Below are 23,121 nucleotides of genomic sequence, written 5' to 3'. Positions count from 1 at the left end.
CATAAGCTCCTGACAAAATTCAAATTAAAAGAGAAACCTTAAGGAAGCATAACACTCAAAAGCTTCATTATCTACACCTATTCATATTATCATTATAATCCATAGAAACCTCCCATATTAAAGTTTTGATAAAAGTTACACAAGCCAACTTTTGTTCTTAATCCATCAAGCATCAAATCATAAGCGTTTGAAGCTGTAACAGCCTTAAATAAGTTCAAATCCTATGTGTTTGAAGCTGTAACAGCCTTGAATAAGCCCCCTCTGGTCGGCTTACAAGCTCGGAATGGCTTCCTTGCTCCACAATCCTCCCGTCTTGAATCACACCGATGGAATCAACACCTCTTATGGTCGACAAACGGTGAGCGACTACCACGGTGGTCCTGCCTCTCATGAGCCTCTCCAAAGCTTCCTGCAGCACGCATTCAGATTCGGCATCCAGCGCGCTTGTTGCTTCATCAAGAAGCAACACAGTAGGGTTCTTGAGCACTGCTCTCGCTATCGCAATCCTCTGTTTCTGTCCACCTGATAACTGCACTCCTCTTTCACCCACTGGAGTTTTGTAACCTTCAGGCAACCCACTGATGAAACCATGAGCGTTTGCTGATCGAGCAGCCTCCATAACCTCGGACTCAGTGGCACCATCTTTCCCATATGCGATGTTGTCGAAGATAGTTGCTGCGAAAAGAGCTGGCTCTTGTTGAACAAGACCTATCTTGAGCCTCAGAGATTTTAGGTTTAGCCTGCGGATGTCTTTGCCATCAATCATAACTTTTCCACCAAGGGGATCATAAAACCGCTCGATCATAGCGATCACAGAACTCTTCCCTGATCCACTGGCTCCGACAAGAGCTTGGCTATGTCCAGCTCTGATCCTGAGGTTAAAGTCTCTAAACACCATGACGTCCGGTCTTGAAGGGTAAGCAAAGTCCACATGCCTAAAATCAATGTCTCCACGGATTGTCTCCACCGGATCAGCATCAGCATCGTCAGGGTCAATCCTGGTTTGCCTATCCAACACCGAGAAGACCGAACCAACAGCTTCACCTCCCCGGATGATTTCAGGAGCAAGACTGACGGTTTCAGCAACAGAGTTTGCGGTAATGACCAAAACCACAAAGACTTTGATCACTTTAGAGAATGTTGACTTGCCTTCGCTCACAAGGTGGGCGCCGTACCAGAGGATTAGAGCCTCGGAGCCATAGAGAGCAAGCTGAGAGAGGCCAAAGAGGAAACCAGAGGTCTGGCTTCGGTAGAAGCTTCTTTTCTGAGGGACACGGAGCTCGTGACAGAACAAGGAGAGGATTTTGCTTTGCGCATTGAATGCTGCTACGGTTCTAATGTTGCTGACTCCTTCACCAGCAATCATTGAAGTCTTTGCATGAGCCTTGGCTGTGTCTCCGGCAAAACCCTTTAGAGATAGTTGCTGCAATACACACACTTATGCATCAGAACAACTACAGATGGCAAACAACAGTAAAAATTATAATAGAAGTTAAGTCCAAATCTAAATTTAGTTCACTTTCTTTAAGTCCCAGGTAAAACATGATGTGGAACCATTCACTTAATCACATATGCAAAACGTCAACCTCATCAATTATAGGTGCATATACATTGTATCTCTATGTCCTTGTGTGTGAAATCTATTGATAGATTTTCATCACGGGTGAAAAATCTTATGGAGATTTGAGAACATGTTGGTGATATCTAAGCAGAGTTCTGAAGCTTGCAGATAGGAAAAATAAAAAAAATTCAGAACCTAAACTACCAAACAAAGAAACACAAGCAGACATTGACCATTGGCTGACTGTTAAAACACTGACACTCTGACATTTACATACACAACTGGGATAAGTAAATAAAAAGCTGAGACAAGAACTTTGACCAATGGAGAAAACAACAGCAAGAAAAAGGAAAAAAAAAGGTCTCTTCTTACACAATGTCTGTAAATAATTGGTTCTTGGAAGAAAAGAAAAGTTGCAGGTTTTTTGGATTTTGTGTGATTTATGGAAAAATGGGTTTATGGGCAAAAGAATTGAATAATAAGAGAGTGGGAACAGAGTTCAGAGTTGAGTAAGTGTGAAAGCTTAAAGTAGGAGAAATTTAGCATAAGTAAAGCAAGAAGATAGATGCATAAAAGACAGAGGAATCTTAGCTATTTTCGTGAACACTGTTATCTATGGGCCGTACTACCATTTGAAACAATATAATAAATATTCTACACAGATGCCCAGAGATTAAATAAAGTCTACTGTTTTCCACATTCATTGATGTGAGGGCTCCATGATCTTGACCCTCACACTATTCTCAAAAAGGAGAAAAAAGAGACTTAATAATTCTTTTATGATTATTATTGTAAAAATAAATGCACTCAGTGAAGAAGCACGTGCAGAGGCAGTGGATGTGTTGCCATGTTCTATAAAGTTTTGAACTTTTGCAAAAAAAGAGAGATTTAAATAAAATTAAAAACTGGCCCTTTGTCGTTTTTTCTGGAGATCATAATGGTGAATGCAAGATTCCCATTGATCCAACAAAACTCACAAAATTTATAAATATTTACTTAATTTTAGTTTTATGATTTGATGCATATAGTTGTAAAATTAAAAAAACTGAGACTGAGATAATATTTGTTCACCTGAGCAAAGTTGGCAAGGACTAGAAGTGGGAACGTGGCTAAGATGAGAAGAGAAACTCTCCACTCTACTATGAAGGCAACAATGAAGGATGTGAGAAGTGAAGTCATGTTTTGCAGTATCACTGAGATTCTCTCGGCTATGGCAGATTTAACATCTGCTGCATCAGTGGCTAACCGTGCAGCTATCAGGCTCGAGTTGTGTTCATCCTCATCGAACCAACCAACCTCATTCCTCAATATAGCTGATAAAGAACAATCAAGAAACCAAAACAATTAGAAAATGGAACGATATATTCAGTATTATAAGTTCAGACATTGATATATATATACCTGAGAGCATCATTCTTCTAACTCTTGTTGTGAGGTTTTCTCCCATGATGCTAAAGAAGTAATGTTGGATCAAGTAGGCGATCACTGCGTAGATACCAGCACCGATGTAGATGAACACGTACTCTTTCGTTTTCCTCTCCATTGAATCATAGTCTGTGTAGTAGAAGACTTCGATCATATTACTCATCACAATAGCAAACGTAGGACCAATGAAACCAGAGAGAACCGAGCCAACTGCTCCCATGATTGAGTAAGGCCATTCAGGTGCATTAAGCTTGAGAAGCCTGTAGAAGTAGTTTTGAGGCGCACGTGTCTTTCTATCCGTCTCTGCGTTTGAGATCATCTCGATCCGACCATCAGCTCCAGTGCTGTACGAGTAGCTCAGGTTCCTCAAACTTCCTGATCTCAAGCTGAGTGACTTCGTCGACAGGGAGTGGCTCAGACGGGTGGAACGGGTGCGACGTGTGGACGGGTTTGAGAAGTCTCGAGTTCCAACCATCTCTTGAAACCTGATGAGGGATGCGTAAGCGCCGGCTTTGGCGATGAGCTCTTCATGTGTTCCGGTTTCAACGACTTGGCCTTGCTGTATCACAGCGATGGAGTCGACGTTTCTTATTGTGCAGAGACGATGAGCAACGACCACGGTGGTCCTCCCCACCATGACTCTGTCTAAAGCTTCTTGTACAATGCTCTCTGAGCTAGCATCAAGAGCGCTTGTTGCTTCATCTAGTAACAGAATCTTTGGATCTTTCAACATCGCCCTAGCGATTGCTATTCTCTGCTTCTGTCCACCTGAGAGCTGAACACCTCGTTCTCCAACCTGTGTGTCGTAACCTTTAGGAAGCAACGTAATGAAGCTATGCGCGTTAGCAGCAGAGGCAGCAGCTTCAACTTCAACCATAGTTGCATCAGGCTTTCCGTAGAGTATGTTCTCAAGAATAGTAGTGGCGAAGAGCGCAGGTTCTTGGTTCACAAGCCCAATCTGTTCACGCAAAAACTTCAACTGAAGCGTCTTTATCTCAACACCATCCAACAGAATTTGCCCTGCTCATCCAAAAAAAACAAAAGCTATTATGATCATGTCACTAGCCAAAGACTCGGATAGAAGAGATAGTTTTATATTCAAGTTTACCGTTGTTTGGATCGTAGAATCTCTCAATGAGGGAAACAACAGTACTCTTCCCAGAGCCACTACCACCAACCACAGCCACAGTTTTCCCAGAAGGGAAGAAAATAGAGAAGTTTCTGAAGATGATAACATCAGGACGCGAAGGATAGCTAAAAGTCACATCTTTAAACTCAATGTCTCCACGAACTTGGTCCAAGCATTTCCCATCCAACGGGTCTTGGATTATCGTCGGTCTCTGGTTTATAATCTCCATCAACTTGAAACCAGCAGCTTTACCTTTACTAAACGCCCCAAGATTTGAGAAAGATTGTCCCAAGCTCCTAAAAACAACAAAAACAAAACAAAGATTAACAAAAAAACAACTTTAGAAAGAAAAAAAACACAGTTTCATGTTGTGTTTCTTACATTCCACCAACAATGGCAGAGAAGATAGCAGTGAATGCCTTTCCTCCATCTGTTGTCCCGCTCCTGATGAAAACGCCAGCGTACCAGAACACAAGAGCCCACGACATACAAGCTATCCCATATGTACATCCCAAACCCAATCCTTTAGCCATCCCTGCTTTATATCCAAGCTTAAGAGTGTACTGAATGGCATCAGAATACGAGCTCAGGGCCTTGCTCTCCCCAACATAAGAGTAAACAGTTCGAACTTGAGCAATTGCCTGTAATAATAATATTACACAAACACAAAAAAAAAAACATTAAACTCTGTTTTTGGTAACTTTTGAAGAGAAAGATATTGACTTAAGATTTGACCAAAGAAAAGTGAAAGTTTAAAATGTTAATTATGAAGTTAAAATCACTGTTTAAGTCCTTGCTGGATTGAAAGAGAAGAGAGAGAAACATAATCATTAGAGGGATCAAGTACAAAGAGCAAGCCTAAGAACAGTACAAAGCATTACGTCGAACAGGTGGTGGTCATTAAAAATGATTTAAAATATGAAAAAAGTAAAGATTTTTATTCTTTTTTTTTTACCTGCTCGGCAATAACGCCGGCGTTAGCATAAGACTCACGGCTCTTGGAAGTGATTCCGGTGAGCGTATAAGCGTATAAACCGCCGGCGAAAGCGATTCCGGGAATCACCGCCACACTCAACAAAGCTAGTCTCCATGCTGACACAAACCCAACCACAAGCCCCGCCAAAAACGTTGACAGGTAATGTATAAAGTTCCCCACCTGAAAAATTTAATGCGCACGTTAACTAACGTTTGCTAACGTGCACTCGAACTGCTAACGTGAACGGGACAGAAGCTCTGATTGAGATTGTTCGGGATAAAAATGGGACCCGCCGGTAGTAATAAACACGACCTCAAATACACGAGAACATGTCTAGTACAATTACGGAAGGGCTTTAATCATCATCAAGTTACAAAACCTTAAAATAAAAGCCAAAAAAAAAAAAGATTTAGTTATTAAGTTACAAAACCTTCTCGCTAATGGCGTCTTGAACAAGAAGAGTATCGGTAGAGACACTGAAGACAATGTCACCGGTTCTTGCATCAGTGTCGAAGAAACCAACGTCTTGTTTCAGAACAGCTTCAAGGTACTTCTTCCTCAGCGCAGCTACTTGTCTTTCTCCAGAGTACATCCAACATGCAATCTCTGTATTATTCGATAATTAATAAAATAAACTTAAAAATAGAATCTTTTTTACGAAGCGTAATAAATGTGAGGGAGATGCCGATTTGATGACGGCTTAATGGATACGGACAAAGTAAGAGTCCATGATGAATCACGTGGACTCGGTTTATCCTCTCTCTTTTTTTTTTAATTTTTTTTTTTTTTTACAACAACTTTTTTTTTTTTTAAAATTAAAGATTGAATTTTTTTTGATCCTATTGTTTCTGGGTTTATTGATTGAAGTGTAAAGAAAAAGAAAGTTTGGGTTTTTTACCTGCGTATGAAGAGAAGCACACGACCAAACCCAAGTAGACGAAGTACAGAGAATACTGCAGTTTTTTTTAAGACAGAACATAATAACAGATCAGATCTTAGATCTGTTTTAAAAATTTATTAAATGAGTTAAAAAGAAGGGAAATGTTTTTTTTTTACTTTGGAGACTTCATGTGTCATCTGGTGTAAATCCATCTGGTTTTTGCCGAATCCGTTAACCATTTCACCGAAGAGCAAGAAGAAGACAGGCATGGATGAGCCGTGAACGATGGCGCCAAGAGTGCCAGTGGTCATCAAGAGGTAATCGAATTTGTCTGCGAAGGAGAAGAGTTTGAAGAACGGTAAGCTCTCTTCTTTCTTCTTCTCGGCTTCGGCCGGTGGAACAGGCTTGGTATCTGCCGTTGTTTCAGACATTTTTGTGGATCCGAAGTTGTGGAGTGAGGAGAAGGGAGAAGGAACTGTGTTAGAGCGAGACAGAGACGAGTTGGCTCAGAGAGAAAATGAGATCATTGGTGGTAAATGGAGGAGAGATCCAGAGCTGAGATAATAATGTTTTGAGTAAAAATGTCTCGAAAAGAAGAAACTGACAATTGTTTTGTGAGTTCGAGAACTCTGCACTGGAGTCTTGATTGGGAGTGATGAAATTGAAAAAATGGAGAGAGAGATAGAGAGAGAATGAGAGTGTGGAGAGGAAGGTGTTATGTGTATATATAGAGAAGAAGAGATGAGAGAGAGAGAGAGCACAACTGTTGAAGAAGACCAGTGGTCAAAGACTACAAGAGCATTGAGAAATGAAATAAGAGAGATTCGTGTGTACCCCTCCTATGTGTGCGCTCGTGGACTGAGATCGGTAAGTTAACTGGTAAGCAGAAAAATTAGTGAAAATACGGCCAGTTGATATTAGTTACTAAGATTTTAATCAATTGATCTATTTTGTATTTTTTTTTTTTGATCAAATTGATCTATTTTGTATATATTATTATTATTTATAGCTTCCTTAAAATGATGACGTATTCAACTATAGTAGTTTTGAAAACACATTCAAAATTGGTTAAATTCAATTAGTGGTTTTTAACAAATATGCAAGTAGAACTCTGGTCAAAATATAAAGATATGCCATTGGCCTATTCAACCGTATATTTCCTTTCGGCTGGTCTACCATCTCTGTTATGAGAATTCATCAGTTTCTTTCCTTTCCAATAGACCATTTATATAGAGCATCACTGGCTATTTTAAACTAAATTATAAACTTTGCTATAATCTACAAGCGAATTAACTTGTAATGGACCATTAATCCTTTGACTTAAGTTTCTTTCCATACGAAAAAAGAAAAACTATGTTTCCACAAGTTTAAGAATGTCTATGAATCTCTATCAATAATAATAAAAAAGTCTATCCTTCTACTCTTTTATGTGAATGTTATATCTATATAATTTTTTTTTGATCAAAGTTATATTTATATAATTATGTTTCAAAATATTCGGGAAGAGTTTCCATAACATAGTCCATATTTGAAAATTTCAAAAAGTGCAGATAAATGGCTAGTCAGTAAACATCATCAACATTACTAATTTACTCTAATACATTTTTATGTGATGTACCATTTTATACCACTTAATAATGTATCATTGTCATCACACACGACCTTTTTAATAGAAATTACATTATTCAACAAAGGCCGTAAATGATGATAATGATACATTATTCATCGAATTCAGGGGTTTCAAATGCTTCTTGAATTCTAACAACTATTTAAATCTGTTCACGTGAACTGCTATGTACTAACTTATAATATTACATTTGTTATTAGTATATTTAGGAATTTAAAAAGGGGTGGGAAGAGATGATGTAGTAAATTACAAATCGACGAGAAACTGACGAGCGACTTCGATTCAAACATTCATATCCAAATTTGAATTACCACTTCTTTGAGTCAGATGCTTCTCAAGTTTTATCACCTTTTTAAAGCGTTTCACATAGGGGTGTTCAATCCGGATATCGGTTCGGTTTCGGTTCGGTTATTTTTGGTTTTCGGTATTTCAGTTAGTAAAATATAACTACCATTCTAAATCCATATTTATTTCGGTTCGGTTCGGTTTATATACTGTCGGTTTTCGGTTTATTCGGTTTTATACCAAAAAACATAATTATTTTGTTTGAGATCATATTATATGAATTTTAGAGTCATATTGTGAACACTGTCATTTATTAAAAATATATTACATATTCAAGTAAATGAACAAAAAAATAAAAATGCTTCTACCATCAAATAAAATAATCAAATCTATAACTAAAATCAAAGCTTGAAATTTAGAGAAAAAAAATGAAACAAAACAAAAACATAAAAGAAAAGTTTTTCCACTCTTCCATATTTAGTATTCATTAAAGTCATGCTTTTTCAATTAAAAATTTTCCATTAATTATTGTCCATCAAATTTATAATCTTCATATTAATTTAGTGAAGACTAAAATAAAGCAAAAAGATAAGAAAATAAGATGTCTGAATTGCGATGTATTGTTATTTAGTTATAGTTCAAGTGTTCTACAAATTAAGGTTTTTTATTACTATAAAATTATGGTAATAGTTATTAACACAAATTTAACTTATGTAACAAATAGATTTTCATGTATTGTTATAAAATAGATACATATTTACATGTTTCTACTTTTAATCGGTTTTGTTCGGTTTATTCGGTTAATTCGGTTATATACCAAACCATATCCAAATTCTACGGTTTTTATAAAATTATATTCATTCGGTTTATATGGTATATACCAAAATCAAACCATATTGTCTATTTCGGTTCGGTACGGTTCGGTTTTACCATATTGAACAGCCCTAGTTTCACATATACAACTGACTAATTGAACATTTATTATCCCTATTATAAAAATGTTAAAATGGCAACAGCGTAAAAGTAGTTAAGCGCATCTCCAAAAACAATTTCAAATATGAAATGTCACTATACAAAACTTCATATTTGAAGTTTTTTACTTTTAAATCTTTATACAATTATCTATTTTCAAATTATATTACTAACTTCTATAGTTATGAGTAAAGCAAAATATTACACAAAAAATATTACAATACACATTTGACACAAATCATAAAGTGAAAATACAAAAAGATAAAACGTATGAAAACAAATTTATTACATCAACTAACGAAAGTACAAGATTTTAACAATTTTTAACTTGTAATCTATAAATAATAATAATAATATTTAGCTATTATTTCGAAATACATGTAATATGTGATATCTTGTGTATTTACATGATTTCAAGCTTCATTTTAGTTCTCATATTGATCATTTGGATACATTTAGAGTACATTTAGGTTGTGTTGCATTACATATGTCTAAATCAGGTGTTGGAGATCTTTGTTGGTGACTTTGAAGACAATTGAGACGTTCTAAGGCAAAAAAGAGATGTTTGGAGTGTATATTAGTTTCTGGTGCTAAGTGTCGTAGAGACGAGAGTGTAGCGACATCGTCTGGTCGCTATAGCACCTGCCATAGCGACCCCGCCTGGTCGCTACGAAGAAGAAGAGCTGGATATCTTAAAACGACTAAGTGTCCATAGCGACGTGAGTGTAGAGACATCATCAAGTCGCTAAGAAGCCACGCGAGTCATCCTAGCGACATGCATAGCAACCACACATGGTCGCTACGAGAAGACCAAGACTGAAGTTGCAGATGGCTAAGTGTCATAGCGACATCATCTGATTGCTGTGGCGTGACGCGAGCAATTGTAGAGACACGACAAGGTCGCTGCAGACCCTGAAGGGCTGAGGAGTGCATAGCGACCAACCTGTAGAGGGAAGACCATGTCTCTGCAGGCGAAAAGACTGCTTTTTCACTGGGTTGACCGAGGTTTGTTGGGTTTACCCAACTCATTTTTAGATTTCTATAAATACATTTTAGACCTAATATTGGGACTGATCTTGTTTTCTATCTAAACACAAATCTATTTTGGTGAAAAATTCAATCTTTGGATTATCTTGATCATTAATCATGATTAACCTTAAATTACTATTAATTCTTGGGTTTATCATGTCTATTAGTGAGTAGTTACCTTTTGAATCAATGGGTTAGGTAGATCTAGAGTGATTAGTAAAGAGTTAAGGTATTTAATGATTAGATCTATTTGGTTATATGCATATTGAGTGTTCTTAATGCTTGATTTGACTTGTTCATTCTCATCTTGATAATAAGTTATTTTATATCCGGAAAGTGTTTGTTAAAATGTTTGACTGAACTTAATATTTTTCTAGTTTGAATTGATTTGACTTGTTCACTCTCATCTTGATAATAAGTTATTTTATATCCGGAAGATGTTTGTTAAAATGCTTGACTGAACTTAATATTTTTCTAGCTTGAATAACCAAAGGGATTTGATGTTAGGATTGCTAGATGTTTAATAGATTTGAATATAATACATGCTTGGATGATTTAAACCAATGTGAATTGATCTTTAGTTCATGTTTGCATAAGGATCTTTACCTTGAGAAAAGATTGATTTTTATTTGTGTTCTAGACCTATAGAAACTTGGAATTGCTTAAAGTTAACACCTTAACTTAAGAACTAATTACCTTAAGCGCATGGGTTCTTACTTGAACAATTGATTGAAAGCCTTTGATATTGCTTGCTTTGTTTGAATCTTGTTACTTATCAACTTGAATCCATTGATTGCAATTAAGTTGTATGGCTTGCATTCTTAATGATTGAAATTGATTGACCCTAAAATATTACAACTATACTTAGGATTAATCTTATTCCATATCAATACATTATTAAAATGTATTATCTTATTAATTATTAATGTGTATAATATTAAGTTAATATTTTATTGCTAAATAAAAGTTTTATGATTTTTGCTAACCTTTATTAATAAGAAAGACTATAGTGCAAAATGTAGAACTTTTAAAGTTAAGTTTGAAGTTTCTTAGAAGTTTCAATTATTTTTTGGTGACGAGAAGTTTTCTCTCTCCTGCGACGAAAAAAGCGATTAGGGTACTCCCGAGTCGCGCCGTTCACTGACCTCACGTCGGTGGCCGAGAAAGTGCCCCTCTCCTCCCGTCTCCCATGGATCCAAATCCGACGCTCCTGTTCGACGACCAGCCCGCTAAAACCCCAGATGGGAAAGTTCTCTCATCCAGAGAAGTTGGCTTCGCAAACTCGGTTCTCGACTCAAAGCTTCAGACTTCCTCAGCCAAAGCCTCGCCTCCGGAGATCTCTGTCCCTTCGTACGCTCAACGCTTCAAATCGTCGCTCAGGAATCTCAGAAAGATCTCGAGCCCTACTTTTCTCGAAGACGGTACTCCGGTGGTTCAAGCCCCAGCTTCAGTCCTCCTCTCCACAGCAGAGATCTGGAAGGATCATATTGTAGCTCATTTTCACGGCTCCTGTCCTCCGCCGGGGAAAATCTTCGCAGATCTAAATCCGGTGTGGGGGAAATTTGGAGACATCACCGTTAGGATGGTCTCAGAGACTTCTTGTCTGATCTTCGTTCCAAATGTTCAGTCAAGAGAATGGGTTTTGCAGGTGGGATATTGGCAAGTCGATCATTGTGCAGTCTCAGTGTTCCCGTGGTCTGCAGAGGGATCTCTTCATGATCTGGAGCTTAAGTTTGCGCCAACTTGGGTCATTCTTAAAAATGTCCCACCACAACTTTACTCGTTAGACGGCATCAGTGTGATTGCGAGCGCAGTGGGAGAACCGCTTCACACAGAGAAGTCGAGACTTGATCCGTACCATTTCGGAGATACCAAAGTCAAGATAGAGATTGATTTGTCGATGACTCCCCCAACTCTGGTCGAGGTTAGAGACTCAGAAGATAACTCAGTGAGAATAAAGCTTGAATACCCAAAACTCCCTCCTAAATGCTGCAACTGTGGAAAGTTTGGTCATTTGATGAATCGTTGTCCTAAACCCCTGATGAAGAAAAAGATGCAGCACCAAACTCAGGAGAAAGAGAGGATCAAAGTGGCTATGGCTCCGCAGTCAGTCTCTGTCGCGAATGCAGGTGCACCAGTGTTTTTACAAGAGGCAGAGGTGAAGAAAGTCAGTGAAGAGAGGCAAGTCGAGATCTCTGCTGTCTCTAGAAACACTCAGCGAAGAGCAAGATCAAGGTCCAGAGCAAGGGCGCGTAGAAGAAGCCTCTCGCAGCTCCCATCGTACCATGTACATTCTGAGGATAGTGATGATGATTTGGGTGGGCTGTCTAGGAATGCAGGAGGTTCGAGTGTCACTGTAATGGCAAAACAAAAGTCAGTAGTCGCAGGTGTGAAAGATCATGAAACTCAGAGCAATACCATCCAGGAAATAGAGGATTTCACATACTCGGAAACCCCTGTTGAGGAACACATTTGGCTATTGCCGAAGGCGGCAAGGCGAGCTCGAAAGAAGGAACAAAAGGCTTTATGGAATGCTTCAGCAGGACAGATGCTCAAGAACAGGATTCCACAGTTTCTAAACCGAGGAGACACCTCGGGGAGGAAACGAAACCTTTGATTTGTGAGTCCTTGAGATACTGCCCCTACGATATAAGATAATGAAGACATTTAGTTGGAATGTACGGGGATTAAACAGTATGGATCGTCAGAGAGTTGTTCGAGATTGGGTTAGAAGTGGTCGTTTTTCAGTTGGTGCTTTTGTAGAGACTCGTGTGAGAGAGGAGAACGCTGCGGCGGTATTGCAGGCAGTTGTTCCTGGTTGGAGATATGCTACGAATTATTCAGGGTCAGAAGGAGGTCGTATCTGGGTGGTTTGGGATCCAGAGCTATCAGTGCTGGTTTATAGCAAATCAGATCAGATGGTGGTTTGTGGGGTGTTTGATCAGGAGACCAGTCTATATTACACGGCGGCATTTGTGTATGGATACAATGCAGAGATCCAGCGCAGGAGATTATGGGAGGAGTTGATTTTGGTCACAGGAATGGAATTGGTTAAAGACGCACCTTTAATTGTATTAGGAGACTTTAATCAGATTCGTACAGCGTCAGAGCATTTCTCTATTGCCTCGTATCAGCTCCCGGTGAGTGGGATGGGGGAGTTTCAAGAGTGTCTGGTAGAGTGCGGTCTGGATGATTTAGAAACTCGTGGGGTGTTCTTTTCTTGGACGAATGGAAGGCCAGAGGATCCGATTTTGCGGAAACTTGATAGAGCGTTGGCGAATGATACATGGAGGCAAAGGTTTCCTGATACAGTTGCAGTGTTTGAAGCGCCAGGGGAATCGGATCATGCCCCATGTGTAGTGGATTTGGAGGTGGCTACTGAGATAAGGAAGACGAGTTTCAAATATTTCTCTTTTATCTCAACTCATCCAAGGTTTATAGGAGACATTCAAATAGCTTGGAGTGAGAGCATCCTAATGGGGTCAAAACTGTTCTCTCTAAAACAAAGATTGAAAGCGGTAAAAAAGGCTTGCAGAGAGATCAACAGAGTAGGGTTTGCAAATATTCAGCAGAGAGCTAAAGAAGCTATGGCTAATCTGAAGAGTGTGCAGGAGCGCCTTTTAACTGTGCCTTCTGATTCCTTATTTCGGGAAGAGTTTGTAGCAAGAAAGAAATGGAAGTTTTTTGAAGCAGCGCAGAGTGTGTTCTTTATCAGAAAGTCTCGAGTAAGATGGATGAAAGATGGAGATGCAAATACGAAATTCTACTACAACTCGGTAATAGCCCATCAAGCGAGGAATGCCATCAGATACCTCTTGGATGCGCAAGGAATAAAAATTACCAATAAAGCGCAAATAAAGGATATGGTTGTGTCTTATTTCCAAAACTTGTTGGGGGCTGTGAATGGGGAGGTAACGCCTTTGACAGTGGAAGAACTCAAAAGTATGCTAGTCTTCCGGTGCTCAGAAGAGGTCAAAGAGGAGCTGATAAAGATACCTTCAGAAGAAGAGCTTAAAGGTATTTTTTTCTCTATGCCAAAGAGTAAAGCACCAGGACCGGATGGCTTTCCTGTGGAGTTCTTCTGGGAGGCTTGGAATATAGTTGGAAAGGATTCGGTTCAAGCAGTGCAAGAATTTTTTCAGAGTGGAAGGATGTTGAGGGGTTTTAATGAGACAGCCATCTCTATAATTCCGAAGGTTGTAGGGGCGGATAAACTGAACCTGTTTCGACCTATCGCTCTTTGTACCACAGTTTATAAAGTAATTGCTAGGGCTATCAAGAAAAAGCTTCAGCTAGTGGTTGATGGCATTGTTCAAAGAAACCAAGTGGGGTTTATTCAGAAGAGACTTTTGTGTGAGAATGTTTTATTAGCCTCAGAGCTAGTAACAGACTTCCATAAAGAAGGGGAGACGAGAAGAGGTTGTTTGAAAATTGATCTCTCGAAGGCGTATGATAATCTGCATTGGGATTTCGTTCTCAACCTGCTCGAGGCTTTCGACATGCCATATGAGTTTATTGGTTGGATCAAGGAGTGTATTTCTACTCCAACTTATTCAGTGGTTGTAAATGGCGAGATGAATGGACACTTTCAAGGGAAGAAAGGATTGAGACAAGGGGATCCAATATCTTCACTGCTGTTTGTTATGGCGATGGATGTTCTCTCTAAAATGTTGGATAGAGGAGCAGCGAGTCAGGTGTTTAAACCACATCCTTCATGTGAAGACCCCCTGATCACGCATTTAAGTTTTGCCGATGACGTCTTAATCTTTTTCGACGGTTCTGAGGAGTCTCTTGCTGGTATTCTGTCTATACTGGAGGAGTTCAAAATGATATCAGGTTTGAAGATTAACAAGGAGAAGACTGAGTTGTTGTTGGATGGAGGTTGTTCTGTTAGGTGTCAAGAGATGGCTGAGAGATTGGGAATAAAGCAAGGGTCTTTACCCATTAGATACTTGGGTGTACCGCTATCTTCAAAGAAAATGAAGAAGAGTGATTTTCAACCATTGCTAGATAAGGTTTTAATCAGGTTTAACTCCTGGACGGTCCGTCATCTGTCCTTTGCAGGCCGTTTCCAGCTAATCCAAGCAGTGATATACTCAACTATCTCCTTTTGGGCATCAATATTCATTATCCCAAAAGAATGTATAACGATCCTAGAGCAAATGTGTAATGCATTTCTTTGGAAAGGAGCTCCGACCTCAGCCAGTGGTGCTAAAGTCTCCTGGATTTCAGTTTGTACTCCGAAGGAAGAAGGTGGTTTGGGTCTGAAGAGATTGGAGGATTGGAATAAAGTGCTCGCGCTGAAACTGATATGGCTGCTTTTTGCAGCGGGTGGCTCCCTGTGGGTTTCATGGGTCAAGCAGCATCTGATAGGAGATAGGAATTTTTGGGAGCTACAACCTCAGCGTTGTGATAGCTGGATTTGGAAGAGTCTGTGCAATTTAAGATATATTGCGCGGCCTATGATCATTTGTGAGGTGGGGAATGGTTCTCTTGCGAGTTTTTGGCATGATAATTGGACTTCTTTAGGCCCGCTGATTGATATAACAGGACCGAGAGGGCCAGGAATTACTGGTTTACATGAAGATGCAGTCGTAGCAGATGCAATTAGAGATGGGACTTGGTGGTTAAGTAGAAGCCGTAGCAGGAACAGGCTTATTACTTTGATAAGAGAGCGCCTCCCCGATGTAGCTCCAATCTGTTCTTCTGTAGCTAACGATATCTATCTGTGGAAGCCAGGGAACACAGCTGCTTCGAGTTATTTTTCCACAGCAGATACATGGGAAGCTTTGCACCCACAAGGTGAGCCCGTGTTCTGGCATAGAGAAGTTTGGTTCCAAGGAAGGATTCCCAAGCACGCTTTCATCACTTGGGTGATTGCGCGAAATAGATTGGGTACAAGAGATAGAATGAGGAATTGGGGATTGCAGGTTCCTGCAAATTGCATTTTGTGCAATGTGGCAGAGGAGACAAGACAGCACCTGTTCTTCGAGTGTAGCTTCAGTTCGGAGGTGTGGGCTTTCTTCTGCTCAAGATTGAGTTTAAACCCGCCAGCTTTGTTTGAAGATAAGTTGAGATGGCTTAGGAATCCCACATCTGATGAGTTTGTGAGGTTGATCACTAAGTTAGTGTTTCAAGCATCCTTGTATCACATTTGGAAGGAGAGAAACTCTAGAATTCATAATCAGAGCTTCCGACCGGCGCGAGCAGTGATCCTTGAGATGAAGCAAATAATCCAAGCCCGCCTAGACCCGCTATCCAGAGTCCACAACTCCAGGAGGGTAGACACAACAGTGCTTGGTACCTGGCTGGGACTATTCTAAACGGCATCAAAGTCTTGTTTCCTAAAGTCGACAGCATGAAGCTTTGGAGGTAAGTGGAAAAGTTGAGGTAATTTTTTTAGTTAGTTGTCTACTTTTGACTAGCTCTCGTATAGATAGCATGTGATAAGTTTTCCCGGTTGTGGGCACCGTTTTCTGGTGTGTTGAAGTGTAGCTCGATCAAAATATAAATAAATAAAAGGAGTATTTAAAAAAAAAAAAAAAAAAAAAAAAAAAAAAAAAAAAGTTTGAAGTTTCTTTTTTTTTTTGAGAGAATCATTCTTAAATTTGAAATTTGAAATTTTGCCAATTTAAAAAATGAAGTTGGTTTTGAAAATGCTCTAAATGGAAAGAAAAAAAAAAGAAAAAAAGCGAGTCGCTGGATAGTATAGTAATTCCAGATTTACAACCAACTAAAAGTGACTTAAGATTCGGTTATGAATGTATAAGAGCAGACCATGTGAAGTGGTTGTCTTCTTGTGTTGCTTTGGTGTAGACCAATGGCACTTCACGGCTTCAACGATGTTTCGTTTATCCCATTTTTCTATTTTATATATACATCAAAATCTAGAGATAATGCTGTATGAATATAGATGAATAGATGATAGATGCAACCAACCCTGAAAAAATAATAATTTGCATATACGAATATCGATAGAACGGTCTTGTAATAATAGTGTACGACGATGTGATTAAATAATCGTCAGAAGTATGGTATTGATCGTAGAGGTTTTATTATGTATTTACTAAGATGTTGGACATTAAATTGTCTTTCAATAGTGGTGTATCGATTGTCCACAGACATATAAAATGCTTGAGATTTGAATTCTAATAACAAATACTCTCCATTGTCGAATCTCTTAGCAAATTTCCAACCACCATGCTATAAGAAAAATTATAAATTTTAAATTGCTAATACTTTGATACGAATTTCGAATTTTAAATTGCTAATATCATCAACTCATGATAATACTTTGATACGACTTTTAATGTTTAAAAAATACCCATTGAGTATATAAATTATATTCATGAAAACCACAAATATAAATACATTATATAAAGTGAAAATAATTGTCCACACATTTTGTTTGTTAAGAAAAAAACAATAATTGTCCACACATGTGCTTGCGATATTGTACAATATTCAATTTTAGCATGATGAGGGTATATATGTTTGTGTATGACGTATATACGCATATAGTTAATGAATCATGATTTAACGTGTAATGAGCTAATTGTTACTAAATCTGCCATGTTAGTGGTTGGTATGGATGCAAGATCAAATTTTGATTTATGTTGTTTTGTTTTTCTCTTGATATTAAATATGTTTGTTTTGTTTCAAATGATCATCGATGTTAATTTATTGTGTTGATAAACTTTTTTTTTATAAACCGGTCCCGAGAAAAATACAATTAGTGTAATAGAGTAAATTAGCCTGAAAACGTAGTGCATGATCCGAACTTAAATACATGGAGTAAACAGATCGTCTGAACACGAGTATATTTAGGGCGTGTCGGATACATGAGTTGTCTATTACCATCCATGTAATATATATTCCTCTCGATCATCAGTCACTTTCTCCAATGGTTTTTTCCGATCAATTTGTTATTTAGTTGCTTCGGTGTGAGTTTTATAAATATATGGATGTAATTGAATATGCATTTCTTTGGTGTGGATATAATTTTAATTTACATGATGGATGTATGAAATAACTATGCATCGTTGAGAAAGAAAAATCGATAAAATTTCATGCAAGGCGGACTATTTGGTAATGAGCCCTAGAGTGGTTGGGTCTAATTGACACCTCGATGTGTACACATCAAACTCGGCCCAGTAGTCCAGAACAAACTGTATTGCACAAATCCGGAAAATTGCAAAAAAAGTATCTCACCCATTTCACCAAATAAGTTTAACAAAAGCTTGTTACAAAAAAAAAAAAAAAGTTTAACCAAAGCTACAATGTTCTACGACTCAACTAGGTATAGACGTACGGGTATTCGTTCGGGTTCGGATATCCGTTCGGATTCGGATCAAATATTTTGAGTTTTTTGTGTATTTAGGTACAAAGATCTAAAACCCGTTAGGGTATTTTTTTTTGTATATCAATCGGATTTGGTTATTTTTCTATTTCAGTTTGGATTTTTCGGATCAGATTCGTGTTCAAATTTCAATATCAGATAAACTGCCCAGCCTAGACCATACTAAAAAGGATACTCAGAAAGTAAATATTGTCCCATTCATAGATTTTTATTCAACAAATTTTATCTAGTTTCATGATTTTTTCAAAATTATCTTATTTGTTTCAAATTCACCATTCAATATATGAGATATTTTGATTTAGGTTTTCCATATTTTAAAATAGTCATACTTAAATAATAATGTTTATATATATATTGAAAACCCAATGAAGAGAACTCTTCGTTGGGATACTCTAACACAGTAATATTATCCATGGGTACATAATGTTTTGTCAGTCCTAAAGATTGATAACTACTTTGTGAGATGTAAATATCACTGTATTTATACAAATTTTTTAGTTTTCTTTATAATGAATAATACTCACTCAGTTCTTAATATATGATGTTTTTAAAGAATTTTGATGGTCGAATATATAAGATGTTTTTATTTTTCTAGGTAATTTTTTGTTTTATTAAAAACTGTGTAACCAATCATCATATTTGATAGTCTATTTTGTAATTAGTTGAGTAATATTAATTTATAGTTTTAATGATATTTTCTAGATAAAAAGATGATTTTTTAATATGGATGTATTTACCTAAAAATCTTATATTTAGGAACGGATAAAGTATCATAAAACAAGTATTCAAAGGCTGAGGCAACTAGAGTGAAAATGGGAAAATACAGATACCGATAGGCCAAGTGGCAAACGACAATAATAAAGACTGAACTAGATCTTGATCCGCGCAACCGAGCTGGTGTTTGTTTTCATTTATTTTTTATATAAATATTTTGTTTTCAATTTTAAATTGGTATATATTATAATATATAGAGGTGTGTCTATCACTTTTTAAAACACAATAATTTTATCGTATTTTTTTATTGAATTAGTTGTTCCCAGATCACTTTTTTTTTTGCTTAGAAATAATTGATAGTTATTTAGTTCCTATAATGTAGCAATATTGTGTTATAGACATATTATTTAGTTCCTATAATCTAGAAAGTGAGTTATTTTGACCTATATGTAACATAACTTTTTGGTAATAGGTCCATTTTAAAAATAAAAATCACATATAAATCAATGTTACAAATTCTGTTTTAATATATAAGACTAGATGATAACTCGCGCCTTGAGCGGGGTGAGTAGATTTAAAAATATTATCTTTCAATTTGTAGACATAATAAAGGTTAAAGTCATAGTAAGAAAAATATATGTAAGAAAGTACGGGTTATAGCTAAGAATTTTAGTATGTCGATATAAATTTATATGCGATCGACTTTAAAATTAAATTGTATATTTGTTTGCATAAAGATAAATTATAAATATAAGATTAAATGAAACATAAGCAATAGTTTAATAAAATATAAAAGGAACAATGTATCAGAAAACAAAAGAAAATAAAAAAATAGAAACAAAATAACTGATGTCAATAATGTCTTCAGAAGTCTTCGTTTGCAATCTTATTATGAGCAATAAAAAAGGGATCATCTTGCGAAATTAAACATATTATTTTAAAAAAATCTGCCATTAGCTTTTTGTGTTTGCTAGAAATGTAATGCTAAAGGGGTTTAGAGAAGGAAGAAATGGTGAGGAGATGTAAACGAACACGTCTACTATTTATATATGAACGGAGCCTAGGTCTTTCCTCACCACGCCAAAGTTAATGAGGAAGCCGATATTTCAGTCTTGAAATTAATACTGTATATACTACTTGCCTTGTTGTACAAAATTGCGAAATGTTTGGACGTCAAATAGGTAACAAAATGAAGTTCTGGTCACGAAAATTTAATTTCACAAATATTCTCCGGTCGATTAAGGTAAGTGTAAATCAAAGATAGACAATTTGAAATTCGTAATAAATTTGAAATGGTATAATTTGATTCAAATAACATCTATGGTACTTAAGTTAAATCCGTGATATATAAATTATTTCTTTTCAAGTCAATTTTATTTCTTTGAATACGCTAACATTCTAAAACAAATTTGTATAATATATTCGATCCCGTGATCAAGTCAATTTGAAATAACCTTTAAAATTTGAAGCATTAATTTTTGGGAATAATCCATTAATTGTGTTGCCTTGAATATAAAAGATCATAAAACGATTTGGCATATTATACATTGACTAAATTAAATCAAAGAAATGGTCATGGTACTTTCATATGGTCATGGCATATTACCTCTTCGTACCATGACTAATTAGCTTTACAATTGAAGTGATAATTATGGAAACAGAACAATTATGGTTAACATGCAATTGAGGAGATTTGAAGCTCATATTAGATTTTCAAAACATTATGATAAACATGGTTAACTTGTTGTAGGATGAGATATGAACTGCAATCCTGATTATGATATTTTCTTACAAATCGGCGTATCAAACTTAAAGAACCAATTCGAAGTGCAAAGAACATAATATAAAGAAGTTTAATAGATTAAAGAACCAATCATTTACTCAAGCTTAAAGAATTATCACCACACGTATACTTGGATATATTGTCAAGGTTCTTCACCGAGGAACATAATTATAACAATAAAGACTCTCTTTGAATGGTAATAAAATGTTTCCTTATTTAAAGATCCGATTTTTTTAAAGATCCAAATGTAACGTTGTGAAGATAATTTTGCTCGGAAATCTTATAATATAATGTAATGATCAGTGGCATTTGTTTGTAATTAGTCTAGTTGAGGAAGAGCTTTTAAAAAAATGAGAGGAGAGAGCTTGTGGTGATGACACCTAAGAAATGACACACATGTAATAAACACATGAAATCAAAATTATTTTTTATCAATGCTCCTCAAATAATAAAAAAGGGATAAATGAATATATAGTAAATAAGTGGGTTTGGTTGTTTCTGCACCCCTTTTCTCGAGCAAAGCATCTCGCTTATGTTATAGTATATCATATAATATTCCTATATTATTGTGTAACAGAAGATTAAAGATTGGGTTGTGGCCAAAATCGGGGCATGTGATGTGTTGAAAAAGCTGTGGTCTACGGTTTATTGCTACTATAATTATTCCTAACTAGTTTAATCCATTGATGGAATGTTTCATATAATGCTTTTATAAAGCTTATGATTCAACATAATGAAGATATCGTGGTATATTTCAACGAAGTGCCAGGGCCGTCTAACAGCACGCGCAAGTGGAGCGGTCGAACAGGGCCCCAAAATATAAAAATAAAAAATTTAAGAATTTTTCAAAATATATAGATAAATTATGGTAAGAAACTTAAAAATTTTAGATATAATGCTAAATTTAGAACTTATAATTAAAAAAAAATCAGACAAAATTATTAAATTTGAAAATTACGTGATAAAATGTACGATTAATATTTTTTTTGAACAGGGCCTAAAATTAATTTGAGACGGCCCTCCGAAGTGCCTTTTACTTTTTGAGGAAGCATCGATGTTTGGTAGGGGACACGACACGATATACAGTAACAACAAACACCCCTCAAACAAGTTTCACTAAAAACTTTAAAGGTTGATTGTCACTAGATATTTACATTGTTTCTAAAGGTTGATTGGTTCGTCTGATCATTGACATAAACAAAGATCATGTTGAACACATTTGTTACAGTGAGCACATATATGCATATGACGAATTAAAACTTATCGACAAGAATCGAGAGATAAACCAAGAAGCGATAGCTTGGTCGTAAAAAGAAGGTTTGAGTTAAAATGTAAATTCGTCGGCCTTAAGTTTGAATCCTGCTAAAAATTAATTTACTACTGTTTGGTCAGACGAAGATGGAGGCATATCTTATGCACTATTAGAAAATTCGGGAACCAAAATAATCGATGGTATTGTTTTTTGGAAAACTAGATTTTGGTCTAAGATATTTTCAAGAAAAAATTACAATTTTTTTTAATAAAAACTGATAGATATAGGCTTGTATCATATATCTATATAGGCTATAGTTAAACCTAATGGATTTCTTCTTTGTTTGCCGAACCAAATGAATTTTTTTTTGTAGTTGAACCTAATGAGCTTTTTATAAGGAAAAAAAAGAATCGGCTGGTTTGATGACCTTTTTGAGATTTCACTTTACAATAGGCACGACTTTATTAGTTGTTAAACTCAGCAAAAAGATTCGACTATATACAATGCGTATAGTTATAGATAATAGGGTTGGGCATAATATCTGTAAATTTTGATTCGATTCGTTATTCTTTTCGATTCGAACCGAAAATTCAGATACATGTAACTCTTTAAAGCAAAATCTATACTAATGTGCAATATCCGTAAGAAACAAAGTAAATCACAAATACTAATATTTTTAGGAACGGATATCCGATTCGATATGTTATATGCATATATATATATATATTTATTTAAAGAATTATACTCCTTTTGTTTCTTAAAATGTATATCACTTTGATATTTTTTACAGAGATTAAGAACCTTGTATATCTCTTTGATTAATTAAATGAAAATGATTTAATAAAAATCTATTGATTATTTAAAAGAGTAAAAAGTAAATTTAGTGTACAAAATTACATTGAAATTGTAGAATAACGTTTTTTTAAAAAATAAAATAAAATTGTAAAGTAACAATTATTATGAAACAAAGAGAACATATATTATATTTTATATAAGTTTTACAATATTTTATTTACTAAATTTATTATATTAGTTATTAGAGTTTTTAAAAGGATATAAATATTTATTTTTGTAGTAAATATTACTATTTTATATTATTTTGGACTTTTTATCTATTTTCTAGTGTTTA

The 23,121-nt window shown here is 36.1% G+C and overlaps 1 protein-coding gene across 1 annotated transcript; it reads right to left on the bottom strand.

Moving 5' to 3' along the window:
- Positions 1-22: 22 nt before the first annotated feature.
- On the bottom strand, positions 23-6,765 carry LOC103875124 (ABC transporter B family member 19). Its single transcript, XM_009153588.3, has 9 exons — positions 6,148-6,765; positions 5,990-6,044; positions 5,522-5,697; positions 5,071-5,271; positions 4,497-4,756; positions 4,095-4,411; positions 2,963-4,006; positions 2,633-2,874; positions 23-1,423 (listed from the first exon to the last, which is right to left on the bottom strand). Exons 1-9 carry the CDS (start codon positions 6,400-6,402, stop codon positions 215-217), a joined length of 3,759 nt encoding a protein of 1,252 aa, XP_009151836.1. The 5' UTR covers positions 6,403-6,765; the 3' UTR covers positions 23-214.
- Between the last annotated feature and the right edge of the window lie 16,356 nt (positions 6,766-23,121).

The sequence above is a fragment of the Brassica rapa genome, chromosome A06 (assembly GCF_000309985.2).
Source record: "Brassica rapa cultivar Chiifu-401-42 chromosome A06, CAAS_Brap_v3.01, whole genome shotgun sequence".
In the NCBI taxonomy this organism is placed as follows: domain Eukaryota; kingdom Viridiplantae; phylum Streptophyta; class Magnoliopsida; order Brassicales; family Brassicaceae; genus Brassica; species Brassica rapa.
Note: the sequence above shows the minus strand (reverse complement) of the source record. Positions and strands in the feature narration are given on the sequence as shown.

Excerpts from the sequence above, each read along its gene's own strand:
- LOC103875124 (XM_009153588.3), bottom strand. The coding sequence starts at position 6,402 with ATGTCTGAAACAACGGCAGATACCAAGCCTGTTCCACCGGCCGAAGCC. Across the intron at positions 5,272-5,521 it reads AAGACGCCATTAGCGAGAAG|GTGGGGAACTTTATACATTA; the intron begins GTTTTGTAACTT and ends TAAATTTTTCAG. Across the intron at positions 4,757-5,070 it reads CCGGCGTTATTGCCGAGCAG|GCAATTGCTCAAGTTCGAAC; the intron begins GTAAAAAAAAAA and ends TTATTATTACAG.